The sequence below is a fragment of the Puntigrus tetrazona genome, chromosome 7 (genome assembly GCF_018831695.1).
Source record: "Puntigrus tetrazona isolate hp1 chromosome 7, ASM1883169v1, whole genome shotgun sequence".
NCBI lineage: Eukaryota > Metazoa > Chordata > Actinopteri > Cypriniformes > Cyprinidae > Puntigrus > Puntigrus tetrazona.
Genome location: NC_056705.1, coordinates 28,276,596 through 28,291,754, shown reverse-complemented (window position 1 = coordinate 28,291,754; position 15,159 = coordinate 28,276,596). Strand labels below are relative to the sequence as shown.

The window sequence follows — 15,159 nt, the reverse complement described above, 5'->3', positions numbered from 1 at the left end:
ATTTAGGTGAAAGTTGGTTTCATGCTTTCAAATGCTTATGTACCGTTTATTTTTTTTAAAGAGGCTAACGTATTCATCTGTGTAAATGGGAAAAACATACTAATACTGCATTTATTCATCACATTTGTGAGGTACGTTAGTAAAATAACCTATGGTGCTGACTTTGGGGTTTAAAAAGAACCTAGAAACAGTCCCGTTTGCCTTAAGATAGAACACAAGCGCAAGATAAAACTAGACACATCGTGAAGCACGTTACGTAATGTGAAGCACAAAGGTGCTTGTAAATAATTCAGCTTCATATTCATTTGCTATAATCCTGTGATGAATGCTTTATGTGCAGAGACCTTTGCTTGGTCAACGTAGAAGATAATAAAAATCGAGACGATGTTTTAGTGCAGATAGTTGTTCATGTAATTTTTTTTTTTTTTTATCTTGTACACCTTTTATGGTCATTACACATAAGCTTCATAATACAGACATGGGTAGAAAAATATACCACAACATTCCTCTGTAAGCATAACATAATCTCCATCTGCATTTAACAATAATATATATTTTGTCCAAAGTTAAGACTTGTAACATCACCTGTAAAAGCCTAAAGCATCGCTATGTTCTACATTCTGGACTTAAATGTCGCTATGTACAAGGTGTAATGGTTGCTTAAGATATCACATATGTCTACGTACAATACAATAAAGCATCTCGCGGTAATATACAATTCCAGCATTATGAAAAAACCGCCTCTCGGAGAGAACTCAGAACACTTAAATGGCATCACTTTGGCACTTTTACGGCAATGAATTATCGATAGAGAGGAATGATTATATAAACAGTGACATCATTCTTATATCATCCCATTTGTATTGACACTGGCCTCAACATTCAAGCAATCAAGCGTTTCGGCGTATATTGCAGTGCATTAAAATAATGTGCTTGGGAAGCCATTTACATGAAGGGTGATAATGGGTTTGGGTTTTTGCCCTATGTGGGTCTCTTCAGTGTACTTGCATCCAGTAAACCGTCTTTGAAAAGCAGCAGAAAAACAAATGATTTTCCTCTATAAAGAGCATTTAGCTTTATTACGTTACCATGGATCACCAACATCCTGTTTTTTTTTTTTTTTTTATTATTGTTTTTTTTTTATAAAAAGCATAGAAAATAATTCGTAAGTATATTAAACAAATTCTTAGGTCCAATGTCATACAAAAATGTTTGAAATCAGTCGTTTTTTCCATTTTTGTTCATTGTTATTTTATGCAACTCGAATTGGTGTTTTAGTAGTTCATGAATTGTTTCTTTTTGTTTTTACTTGCTTCGTGTATTGCATCGTTAAAGAACAAGAAATGTTTCGCAACTTACTGTTGTAAAACTTTGTTAATCCTAGCGTTTGGTCTTCCAAGCGAATTTCCTTGAACATATTGATGACAGATTGGAAGAAAAAAGTACATAAGGTGCCGTAACACTATCATAAAACACCACTTTACGAGGATGCTGGAGTAATAGAAGGGAAATTTCTACCTTCACCAAAACAATTTATCTCTTAAAATTCCCATGCACCTGCTCTGATGCATCAACATGCGATACCTGCATGCACTGAAATAAATCCATCCTTGCATCCTTCCAACGTCCTCTGCTTGATAACAACTACTGATTAATGTTGCGTGTCGCTTTAGTTTAAATCACAGCAGGTGACAAATAACGAGGCATCACAAAACTAATGAACCTTTTGTCTATTCGAGCTATACGTTTTCACAGACATGGGCCTAAAATGTTCACTATTATATTTTTTAGGTTGATTAATAGGTTACATGACGCGTGTGAACTCTGCACTTGTTATCTACGTTTGTAATAGTCTAATGCCTGTACAGAGGAGATACTGAGTAATAACATCAAGCTTTCTAAGACCCTCCATAAAAATAGACAGAAATTTCCATAGCCTCACAATATTCAAGTAAACGTATTAGCTAATATCTCGTAGAACTTATATGCTAATATTCTTTACATCTCTTAAAAAAATACTAAAAAGACCATTCAAAATGAAACCTAAAAAGGTGCTCGTATATGTAAGCTGGGGCTAGTTTTGACTTATGGAAGATTAATTGTTCGGTTTTGGAACTGCGTCCTAGCACATCCCCTGCGTGGATGCGTTTCATCTCCACATATCGTACATCCAGCATATACAAGTCCTGACTATAGTAACAGTCAAATTCATTTGGCTCTGTTTAGTCAAAACACCCTGGATATGCTAAAAGAGTGCCTATTTCTCCCAGGCAGCGGGAATGTGCAGAAATCGGCTTATATATGGACTTTCTTTCGAATAAAAGCGATATGAGACTAAATTAGCATGTGCATATAGGCTCGCTGGCCCTCTTTGGGGTGGGACTATATGGCTGACTCCATGTTCTCGCTCCAGGCGTGGTCATCTAGGTTGTAAATGAACTTGGTGCGGTTGGAAGGGTTCTGCGCAATGTCCTTGCCCAGATTGTCCAGGGTGAGGTTGGAGGCGAACAGCTGGCTTGGGGTCAGGTAGTCCTCGCTGTTCTTAATGTACCTGGAGTAGTTCTGACGCAGACACTGCCAGGTGACGGCATAGAGAATGAAGGCGCTGGATTTGAGAACGATGGCGATGCTGACGTAAAGGTAACGGTAGGTTATGTTGTCGTAAAGCATGCAGGCCCCTTTAATGCCACATACGGAGCTCCACAGGAGGCAGGTGGAGTCAATACCGATGCCAAAGATCAGAGGTGGAGGAATAAAACCTGGGGTGTGGAAAACAGGGGCCTCGTTTATAAAACGTTGCGCAGAAACCCTCATGAACTCGATCTTGCGATCATCTCTCGAATATATGCGAATGCGTTTGATTCGTAGAAAATGAAATGATCGTTGCAAGAAACTGACTGGTTTCAGCTCTCTGCCGTTTAAACGACGTTGAAATCTGAATCTGAGGGCTGAACGCATGAGCTTTTCATTGATGTGTGGTTTGTAAGGATCAGCCGAAATACAACCATTTGAATATCTGAATTCTGAGGGTGCAAAAAAATCTTAAATTGAGAAAATCGCCTTGCTGTCCAAAGTTGTCCAAATGAAGTTAATGCATAATACTAGTATTATTAGCAATGCATAATACCAGTCAAAAATGAAGTTCTGATAAATTTACAGTAAATAATTTAAAAAATATCTTCATCAAACATGATCTTTACTTAATATCCTAATGATTTTTGGAATAGAAGAAAAAATGATAATTTTGACCCATACATTGTATTTTTGGCTTATTGGTGTAAATGTACCCCAGTGACTTAATACTGGTTTGTGGTTTAGGGTCAAATGTAAAATATCACCAATAACCATAATAATCACAGGCATTAAAAAGTGTGCATGTCTGCTTAGCCCCCGATTTGTGACGCTAAGCAGTTTTCCACGTCAAAGCTTTATAAATGAGGCCCCAGTGATAAGTACGACTCGACTCTACTTGTTTTTAAAAACTTATTTACAATGCCCAGATTTAATGTAAAAATTGTCTTTCATGAGTTTGACAAATTTGTTACCATTCAAGAGTTTTTCTTTTTGAAAGAAATACATTTCATTTGGCATGAAAGCATTCAATTAATCAAAAGTGAGAATAGACATTTTTCATGTCAAAAAAAGATGTTTCAAATAAATGCTGTTCTTTTGAACTTTCTATTTGAAGAATCCTTACGAAATGTATCGTAGTCACCAATGTTTTTTAACACTGGAAAAAAAGTTTCTTAAGCACCTAAACGTCACACACGAATGCTTTCCAAAGAGTCACTGAAGTAATGGCTGTTGAAAATTCAACTTTCCAGAAATCAATTTCCAGAAAAAAGAGAACTGCTAATTATACAAATATATATATATATATATATATATATATATATATATATATATATATATATATATATATACACTGGTGATGCTCCTTGCTGTGGTCACTGTATAAATCCTTCTCTGCATTTCCGTCATTGTTTTTGACAATATTAGTGTGATAAAAGTGATGCAAAAGAACATTGGAAATCTGATTTGAATTGAGAATAGCAATACAATCCATATGCATATGCATCCATCAAGACCTGACTGGAATCGCATTTCAAACCACCTTCAAATGTGGCTTGCATCTGTTTTTTTTAAAATCACTTTTTTTTTTTTGTTGTCCACACTTACCAACATAAAGATGCATGCTTAAATTAATTGTAAACAAATAGTAAAATTGTTACTTGTTATGCAAATATCTTACCCAGCAGCCGGAGCAACAAGAAGAGAACTCCAAGGGCGTATGACTTCAGCTCGGGGCTCACAGTTCTACAGAGAGCGACAACCGATGCTTTAATACATTATGACATGCGGCTCAAAATTTGACCGATTAAGACTCATTGACACAAGATTTAAGGATGCCAGCAGCATCACCTGATCAGGATGATGACGGATGGAGTCTGGGCCATGGCTCCGATCATGCTGCATGCGCACACGACTGCTAGGAACGTGAGGAAGGCCTGCTGACAGCCCGGGCTGGAACACTTCCCCGGCATGGCTGTACCGGGCCCGTCGCCATGGGCGATGCACTTACAGCCTGTTAGATTCTGAGAAAGAGACGAGGGACAGCAGATCTGAGTGCATATTTCATGATGGATCTTAAGCGCTGCTCTGGGGATTTCCAAGCGACCATCAAGAGGAAAAACAACCTAAGATTTGAGACAAAGGGCACTTCAGTAGCTCATTTCCACCACTAAACAAAAAAAAGAAAAAAATTAGTAATTGTGGCTTTTTATCTTCCAATTCTGACGAGAAATTGACGGGATATAAACACACAGTTGCGAGAAAGATGGAACCGCTAGATTAAAACCTCAATCCTGATACCATTTCCTACAGGGGCCTCACAGCGCACAACAAAATGGAACCCAATGGATAATGTGACCTCTTTCCATTGTGTCATGCAAATTCTGTTGTGTTGAAACTTGTTTCCATTGTGGAGATTTCATTTTACTGTGCACTAAAGCTGCAAAAAACCTGCAATTCTGACTTTGAATTACTAGATAAAGTCACTTTATTCGGTGGTGGAAACAGGATTTGTAGGGATATGTCTAAAAGAGGAAAATGAGCATGCTTGAAAGGAGCTCTTATTTCAGTGACCTCCGGAGGCAGATGTATGTCTAAGTTTATTGATCTGTATGAATATGAATGGGTGTGGGAGGAGACTCACGGTTTTAGTGCAGCCAGCCAGGCAGGCAGAGAGGTAGGTAATGCCATTGGAGCCACAGACGGGGCTTAGAGAAGACGTGTAACAATTACAGCCTGACAGACACGCGGCCTCCGTCCGCTCCCATGAACCTAGACTCCTAAATGGAGAGAATGAATAGGGGATGAAAGAAGGACCACATGTTCCCGTCAAATTCTCGGTTTAGTGAGTCTGATCCTCTGTAAAATTAATGCTGCAATTCAGCTCAGTGCTTTTGTGATATGAACACTAAAGTCTTTATACTCTGAGTGTCTGTATTTATTGCCAATTGTTGTGGATCATTAAAAATTTGTGTGAGGCTTTTATGGTGAAGTGCTCTACTCACTCGTTGCCATAGGCAACAGTAACCCCAGCGACCGGGCCCGTATCACAGCCAAGGAAGAGGAAGGAGACGTAGCAGGCCGTAGAGATGATATTGACTAGCATAGCCAGACGAATAGCCCCTAACGCAGACAGATTCAACTTCTTCACCAGGAGCCCGCCCAGGAAAATGCCCAGACAAGCACAGGGGATTGCTGTCATGCCTGAAAACACACGGATCTGATAGGCAGCTTGCCGAGATTTCATATAGAACTTTATTTTATTAGTGTGATGCATTTGTGCAGTTTTTAAATAATTCATTTTTGTCTACCCAGGAGCTGATTAGCGGAGGACGTCGAGAGGTTGAACTGCTGTTCGAGATATTTCCCTAGGAAGGCGGCAAATCCAGCCACCACAGCGATTTCCATGCAGGCAGCGAGAATGACACAGGTGAAAACCGGGTTGGACAGCAGATGCTTAGTCACCTTAGGGATAACTGAGAAGAGATTAGACTCATATTAGTGGATGATCAGGAAAATTTTTAAATTCCATTTTTAAATTCCCACAGTCAATTATGTAATCCAGGGGTTTAGGATTTTTCATGTCAAGGATCTGCAAATGTGATGCCCCCTTTTTGCCTTTTATTGAAATGTAATTTAAACGTTCATTTAATCTATGTACGGAAATATTAAACATGATACAATGAAGGTAACACTTTGCGAAATATATGCGAATATTTGAAATTTCTAAACCAGTTTAGCATGAGGTTGCTACATAATACTTTTCCAATTGACTTTAAATGTATTTATATAGAGCAAAGAAATTTTGCCTTCAAAACTGGTCTACAATTAATTGGGATGAAACAATGGGAATATAAAATTAATCTGTTAAAATACTGAATTAAACATATCAAAGTCTTTAACATGCTCAGTTTGAAAAATTGTATGTAAATGGTACAATGTTAGTGCTGTGCAATGATTAATCATGATTACTCGCATCCAAAATGAAAGTTTTTGTTAATATATGAATGTGTACTGTGTATTTATTATTTACATATAAAGGCATACACACAGTATATATTTACATATATATTATATATTATATAGTATATATTGATATATTGATATATATATATATATATATATATATGTGTGTGTAAAATATAAACATATATTAAACATAAATTATAGCATATATAAATATATTCTTAAATATATTTAAATGCATGTGTGTGCATGTATATATACATAATAAATATACACAGCACACACACATATATAATGTACACAAAAAAAACTTTTATTTTGGATGCAACTAATAATGATTAATTGTTGTAAAGCACTAATTATAATACAATATTTCACTTTTTCTACAGCAGTTTGGATGAAAAAATCCATTTCGCAATCTATTAAGATAATTCTTGTTGTAAAACTACTAAATAATGAACTACGATTCTATGTACGATTGCCTATAAGACCTAATGCATGATCCGTGTGTGTTTAGCCTCTGGGTCCTGTCCTCTCTCTCACCCTGCAGGTGCTGGCAGCAGGTGAGGCCGGTGTTGATCTCCGGGTCGTCTGAGGCTTTGACTCCTTCATACTCCTGCACCAGCTCAGCAGGCAGCATGGCCTGTTCACTCTCACCCCCCGGGCCCTCCCCAGGCTCGTTCAGCGACTGCGGGAACCCAAACATGAAAAAGGAGGAGAGAAAGAGGAAAAGGCCACAGATGATAAAGCCGCCCCACCAGGCACCGATCCAGCGCGGATCGTCAGGAGTGATGTCCAGAGTGGCTGTTAGGAGAGAACAGAGATCTGGTCAGATATTAGCAATGTGTTTCATTACATGTGTTGATTTAACATTTAACTTTATCTAAAACCACTAACAAAAGTTCAGATTTCATTTTGTCCATTTTTAGCGCCGGCACTCACTTGTGTCAATGAAGACGGCATCAACATAAACTTTGGTGCACAGAGAGCCAAGAATAAAACCGCAGGCTGGTCCAAACACCAGTGTAGAGAATAAGATACCTGTAACGCAATACCAAAGACTAGAGTCAAAGAAAATATTCAAGAAAAGCATATTTATATATACTACTGTGTTTCACTTTTCATTAAAAAAGACTTGACTCAAAACCCTTCAGTTATTAACAAAGCATTTAAACCGATGATATAGCTGCTTATATAAATAGCTCTATTTACGGCAAAATTGAGTTAGTTTAATATTATAATTAGAACTATTATAGAAGGAGAAATATTTTAAATATCACTTTCGAATTGTGAGGGAGAACCTGGAGTAGCCCAAAGTAAAAGAGCTATTTCATTTAGTTTTTTACATTTTAAATATTCTCATTTACATAACCTACTACATCACCGTTGCAAGAAGCGGCACCTGATGCGTTTATGTAAAAGCTGATAAATACACACATTTCTCAGTTGATTATCATATCTTGTGGGAGTACTAACAGAGTAGAGGCTAACATATAGATTGTGCATGTGTTGGTACAGGTTGTACCATCAGCTGTTGCACCCTTCGACGAGTAATTATCTGTCCAGACACAGAAGAAACACAGCATAATCATTAGCAGGGATCACTGAAGTACACAAACATTAATGTGAAAGATAATGGGATACAGGCGATGGGATAACCTTGTTTCATCCTGAAGGGGATTATTTTGTGATAACGACCGACTGACTATTCATTCTCTTATGCATTACGTGCCTATTTGCCGAATAAATACACTACCATTCAAAAGTTTAGGCTTGGTAAAGTCTCTTATGCTCACCATTTCTAAAAAAAAAAATCTGAATGACCCAACGAAGCATTGGACTGGGGCTGACATTATTTTCTAAATGTAAAAATTCTGCTTATTGCATATAAGCATCGGTTTAGACAAACACTGCAATGTTATTACTGTAATGCTAACACTGCTGTGCTAATAATATGCTAATACATCTAAGGCCATTTTCAAGATCTAAGATGTTGCCAGCTGTATTTATGTGAACAAGAAAAAGTGAGTCTTTGATGTGATACGGGAGTCGTGAACGTAGCACTGGTTTGAGTTACCCGGAAGAACGGTCGGATTTATGCCGTTGCCATTGAATAAGAGGAAACATCAGAGAGCAGGATGGCACAGTTAAGCAGTCAGAACCAAGCAGTTACTCTAGAGAGCCGTTTAATACATGTGTGTAAAGCTTAACGCACATTCACACCAAAACCTGCATAATGAATGTGCTGCAGTTGTCGTCTGCCACTTTAATTGCTTGAGCTCTTTTTAAAACGGTATCCTGACGTTACTGTTTTTTTTTTTTATCATTCCTCAGCTGGAAAGAATAACTGTAAAAGCCGCTCCAACGAGATCGTTCTCGTGTCATTGTTGTGGTGTGGACTGTACTATTCTCACTGAATAAGAATCATTTAAAAAAATATTATAGTTACCATTACAGTCATTATCCTTTGTGTGAACGGGCCTTTGCAATGGAAAGGTCTGTAACATGACCTTTAATGGTATATTTACTCTGATCTTTAAAAAGTGTTTTAGTTTCATCCATTAGCCAGGATGAAAATTGATTAAGCGTCTTAGATCATGAATGTCGGTGCTAATGTTACCCCTCACAAGAGAATGTAATCCTAGACCGGTTCTCTTACTCCGGTATTCAGTATGAATACAGATGCTGGATAATTCACTTAAAAACAGACAGGCCTTTCTGCGTGTGCCTTTGCGAAAGACCCAGAGCCTCTGCGATCAAACAGCTAAATAACTCGATTCCTTGCCCACCAGCAATGACCGTTTCCAAAGAGGATGCTCGTGTTTGCGCTAGTTTATATTTTGCTTAAACGAGAGATATAGGTCCAGTTTAAAGGCTGAAAAGGATTAAAGGATGCAAAAGGAAGAGAGAAAGAAGCTTGCATGGGTTGCACAGACATTAACGCTCGTAGACGGACAAGTCGGCTCAATGCAAAGGCATCACAAACACTGCAGGATAGGAGACAAAGCAGAAATGCTGTAAAAAAGCACACACGGGAAACGCACAGACATTCGCAGCTATCTTCTTCGAGCGCTGCTCATCTATAATAGTCATGCATTGATCATCTTCCGTGCTAGGGTTTTATTTGGGGAGATTTTTAAGACATTAAAGCCCTAGGTCGATCTGTTCCTTATTTGCGTCAAATGTATGGAAAATCATTGTAGTCATGCGAGAAAAAGAGAGTAAGAAGAACAGAGAGAGGGAGAGTGAGCTGCCTGAGGGATGACAGAGCAGCCAGCACACATTAGCTTCATAGCAGAAGTAACAGGCACCGAAGGCCATCATTGCTTCTTGTTTACTCCTTAACAACATGGCAACAGGAGATTAAGACAGTGGCGCACTACACTAAACCAATGGGTTTAAGCTCAATACTTGGAAATTTCCCAAGTGAGTTCGCCTCAAACCTGAACTACTATAAGCTTATATTCCAGCCATATACAATATCCGCGCTTTTTATGTATCTTCATGCTATAGCTTTCTGCCAGGGAGTCCTCCAGGAAGCAGTAAAGAGCACTTAGGATACATGCAACCTTTTGTGGCTTATAAATCATTAATAATAGTAAGTGCTGTAATTGCCGCAATGGCAGAATATTGACGGTGTTGCTATACGATATGCCCTAAAACAACAACAAGTACTGTAGTGTTTTTTTTAGTGCATAACCAGCATGTTTACAGACGCTTATCATTTGAGGCCTTTAAAATTCAGCATACGGCGTGATACAGATAAAGAGTCTTTCTCGGGCTGCTGTGGTAACAAACACCTCTAGTTCACTGTTTTCTGGTGTTTGGTGAAGATGCTGGTGATTGCCACGACACCTGGTTCAAATGCAATAGGGGAGCTTTTGAAGCAGGTGCTACTGTTCTCTCCTAAAATGGAGTACAACAGATTAAGGCAAATACGTCTGTTCGAAACAAATAATCTGTAACATTTTTCAGTAATGCTCTAATTATATTACATTATTATTTACATTGTTAAAATCATTGTTATTAATAAATAAATCAATATATACATTTTTTATTTGATTCATTTTCTGGATTAATTTATTTGTATTATCATCCTCATTAATTTTGCTATAATTGTCATTAATTGTTTTAATTCATTTCATAAAGGTTTTTAATAACAGGTTTAAAAAGGCATATTATTTATGTTCCTTATTAAGGTAAAAGAACAAAATTACATGTGGAAGTTGTGCAAATATCTGTTTCGTATATTTGTAGCAGCCCTAGTAAAACTGATTATACTTACATATTCATCTATTTATGTACACATTTATGTACTTAATAAAAATAGCCTGCAATTATACTTTTACTAAATTTAACTGGTATACTGGTATAAGTCTGCTAAACTGAAATGACTAATTTTGCAATTAATCCACTTTAATTGTGTGGAAGTAGTGCTGAAGTCTAACTAAACTCACTAAATATACTCTAAATATACTCTAGTGTTATCAATTTAGCTAAACTGGAACTACTGCAAGTGTCCTGCATTTAAAGACATAAAGACGATATTATTCAAGATCGTAGAATCATCATAAATTAAACACATTTTAGGTTTAATATTAAGAAATGTGCATTGTGCGCAAGTACCATTCCTAATAAAGCTGATTGGTTATTTTTATATTAGTAAGTCTCAAGCGATATTTGAACTATATTTAGTATTTACAATCTCGACGATGCCTTACTGAAAGGGCTGAGACGGTGTACATAACACAGATCACTCTCACCAATATAAAGGGAAGAGTCTTCTCGTCTGACGTGATCGTCGATGTAAGACACTCCCAGAGGCTGCAAGGGTGTCGCTCCAACCCCTAGAAGCATCTGAGCTCCGATCAGCAGCAGGTACATCATGTTGGTATTGGTTCTATTCCCACAGATGTAACCAGGATCAGAGAGCCCCGCTCGACTAGTATTGGAGCACACATCCTTTCCCTGTCCCACAGGCCGTGACTCTCCAGACTGATATTCATACTGGTGGGTCAAGAACTCAGGCAGCGCTGACAGTAACGCTCCCAGCGCCATCACGATGCCCCCGCAACCAATCAGCCGCGGCCGATGGGCCCTGGCCCCGAAGTAGCTGACGAATAGGATGAGGGCAAGGTTGCCGATCTCAAAGCTGCTGGCGATCACACCCACGTCAGCGCTCTGCAAGTTGAAACGTCGCTCTAGCGTGGTGAGGACACTGACCTAAAAATAAAGAAACATACACTGTTACAGCTGCGTGCACATTTGAACTGACAGCATATCGCTAACTGTCCTTTAATTTAAAACATCAAAATATATCATTCATCAACATAATAGAGCGGTCTTGTGAGATTCTGTTGAGAACGCGGATGCTGTAATGAAGGCATGAATCAAACGTAAACATCCGTATGAGTGTCGACAAATTGTTATTATAATGGACTTGGACTTTGAGTGTTTTATGCAATTATTTAAACAATTTAATAATGTGCCATTCAAGTCACCTTTCATACGTAACATATTAAATACCTCAGATAAAGCACAAGGTAGGGCAGAATTATTCATCAGGCAATTTCATAAGTCATCGCTGGGGAAAATGACAAATCAATCATATCACTTTCCTCCCAACCGTACAGAGCAGATGCATCCATGCAGTGATGTAACCGTGTGCACCTTCCTCTTGTACTGAAAGCTAACATGAAGTCAGAGCATTTCAACGTTTATTCCATGAAAGTAACTAGTATCTGTTTATGTTAGCAACAAATCAATATTGTTACTGGCAACAAACTGCAAATATATGTTGCTTGGCACCTTTTTCTGAGTGCTTATCCTAATCGTTATTAGCGACATTTCTCAGCAAGTTACATTTTCTTTTTCCTTGTTGTACAGTATGTACTAGTCATGGCTACTTTATTCCTTTAGTCCAGTTAATATTTTAGTTTAATTCAAAATGCTAGTAATATATACTATATACTATGCGAACTAGAATATATAGCCTACTGCTATATCCGTTTGAATAATTATTAAAAAAAATCTAAAAAAAGAACCAAAATAAGTACCGACAACTGGAATACATAGAAAATAGCTGGATGTAAAAAAAAATGTAATAGCAAACATTTTCTGTAATAAAATTATATACCACTTTTGTTTTGTATGGCAGGTTATGCACATTAATAATAATGACTGTAAATGCACTAGTTAGCAAAATATTTGCCATATATATTGCTACACCCTAAAAACAAAAATAATTAAAATTGATATAAACGAGCAAAAAAAAAAGGTAAGCAATTTTGTATTTACTATTTCACAGCACTATTGTATTCATAGCGACCGGCCACAGACAGGACCTACTAAACACTGAATAGTAATTGCTGGGTGAAAGTATTTTTTTCAATATCAGATTACTTCTAGCAATTCGAAAATCAGTGCTGCGATCAAATATATTTTAAAGAATAAATGCCGAAACGGCTTGCCGTATCGGATCCTTCTGAAACATGTTTACGTGCACAAGTGGCTCAAAAGACAAAATAAGGTAATCGCTCGGTGAGATTACCTTGGAGCCAACGGTGCACGTAACGCTGGAAAGGAGAGGGATGTTTGACCACTGGGCCACCGACTGGACTGATAATCATTTTTCATCCTAGCGCCTCTAAAATTATAAGCAAATAAAGCGGTCTCGATACACACGCAAGAAGCCCTGTGCCTCACGATGCAGTTTATTTCTGTCGCTTTAGGGAAAAGATAAGCGATGCGCACCGGACACCATTCAATGTCATCCACACACACAGTGCGCAGTACGAGCTGCGTGTGTGTTAATGGCTCGACTCACCAGATAGGCTCCTACAGTGCCCTGTGCCAACATTAAGGCACATTCTGATATGAGGAATATTTTGATGTTGGAGAAGCATGATGTCTTCTTCTGGCACTCGTCTGGCTCAGTGTCTGGCGTGCTTCCCTCCGCGTACATCCTCTGATGCGGACTGCAGCAAGCAGAAAGACAAGCTCGGACAGAAGGTGACCATTGAGGACGAGTGCAGATGGATCCTCAACGAGACGTGCGCGGCTCCATTAACATCGCCTCCGGTTCCGGTCCTCGTTCGAAGTGAATCGCACGAAATGAATCTCGAGCGTCCTTAGCGCCGTCACCTCAAAAACTGCGCACTCGCGTCTGATCCGGTGATCTGAATGGTCCGAAGCAACCGACGGAAGACCACGGCAGCCTATTAATAACCATGAACATCACCGACACGCGGAAACTGCGATTCGGCGTTACGTGAGACGGTTACCGCGAGTCTTCCGTGAGGAGAGTTTGCCGGTGCGTGTGGAGGACTCAGCTCATGCGTGTCCTCATCTACACCAAAGCCTGCACCAAATGATGACCTCGCTCTCCTTTCCCTTTCTACTGGCTCTCTTTATTTCCTCCGCCTCCTGCAAACACATCTATTAGATAGATAGACAGACAGATAGATAGATAGATAGACAGACAGACAGATAGATAGATAGATAGATAGATAGATAGATAGATAGATAAGATATTTTATCGAGAATAGCTCCAAATAATGTTTTTTTTTAAAAGATGAGTGCAGTTTCTGAATTGTCAAAGTGATTATTATTACAAGACTAAAAATAACCCTCAGTATGTCTCCCCTGAGAGCAATGTGCCAAAGTAGGGATGTATGAGCTGCTGACCAAATGATCACACAGGCCTATATTAAAGGTACAGTTCACCCTGAAATACAGCCTCCGTTAGCATTTACCTGCCTCATGTTGATCCAAAACCATATGACTTTATTCCGCGAGACAGAAAATGTCAAGCCGAATGACAACTTCAGACATTCGGTGCAATGAAGCAAAAAGGTGCAAAACGTGAGATAAATGATAACAGGGCTATTATAACCGGCCGTTTCATTTTAGCGTGTGTAATAGTGTGTTATAACTGCAAAATAAAGTTCTTCCTCAATATCGTGTCTTACGGTACAAATATCTAAACATTCTTAAAGCAATATACATTAATGAACATGAAATGAAATTAGATGTTAACCTGAACCCCCGTTCACAGCTGAAAATGACCTTCTTTTACTTAAAACAGAAAACAATATCTGCCAATGGCGTTTTCCTCCTTTTATTGTTTTTCTGGCATGTATCATATCATTTAAATATAAATGTTTAACTTTACTGAATCAACTTGAATATATTAGGTGACACCAACAAAAAAATCTATTTTTTAAGTAAGGTCAGGTAGAAATAGCTCTTTAACTAAACGATTACATGACAGAGTGTGGTTCTGTTAATAATGTTCTTAATTGTTCTTACTGTCTATATATATTTGGAGTGACTAAAATACTCCAAATGCAAAATCTCTTTAGACGCTTAGATAAAAGACAATGGTGCAGACTGCATCACACAGCAGTCATTTAGTGTGGCTATATTCACAGCAAGTGTGATTGTTGGTAATCACTGGTTTTGCGCTGAAGGTCTCTGTGCTTCAATACTCCGAGGCGAAGACAATTTACTGCTGCCTGGAGAATGGACTCAGCAATAGCATAACAGTATATCTCAGACTGTCTTTGGAGGCAGGGTTGATTTACACACACACACACACGCGCGCGCACACACAGTATTGAC

The 15,159-nt window shown here is 38.4% G+C and overlaps 1 protein-coding gene across 1 annotated transcript; it reads right to left on the bottom strand.

Annotated features, from left to right (window-relative positions):
• Positions 1 to 387: 387 nt before the first annotated feature.
• Positions 388 to 14,170, bottom strand: slco3a1b (solute carrier organic anion transporter family member 3A1b). Its single transcript, XM_043245723.1, has 10 exons — positions 13,364 to 14,170; positions 11,301 to 11,760; positions 7,480 to 7,578; positions 7,081 to 7,341; positions 5,883 to 6,047; positions 5,577 to 5,775; positions 5,216 to 5,351; positions 4,423 to 4,595; positions 4,253 to 4,317; positions 388 to 2,759 (listed from the first exon to the last, which is right to left on the bottom strand). Exons 1-10 carry the CDS (start codon positions 13,499 to 13,501, stop codon positions 2,383 to 2,385), a joined length of 2,073 nt encoding a protein of 690 aa, XP_043101658.1. The 5' UTR covers positions 13,502 to 14,170; the 3' UTR covers positions 388 to 2,382.
• Positions 14,171 to 15,159: the final 989 nt, after the last annotated feature.

Bases quoted from the DNA above. Each gene is read 5' to 3' on its own strand.
- slco3a1b (XM_043245723.1), bottom strand. From the start codon at position 13,501: ATGTACGCGGAGGGAAGCACGCCAGACACTGAGCCAGACGAGTGCCAG. The intron at 5,776-5,882 runs GTAGACAAAAAT...GTGTGTTTTCAG, and splicing joins CTCCGCTAATCAGCTCCTGG to GCATGACAGCAATCCCCTGT. The intron at 5,352-5,576 runs GTGAGTAGAGCA...CTCTCCATTTAG, and splicing joins ACTGTTGCCTATGGCAACGA to GAGTCTAGGTTCATGGGAGC.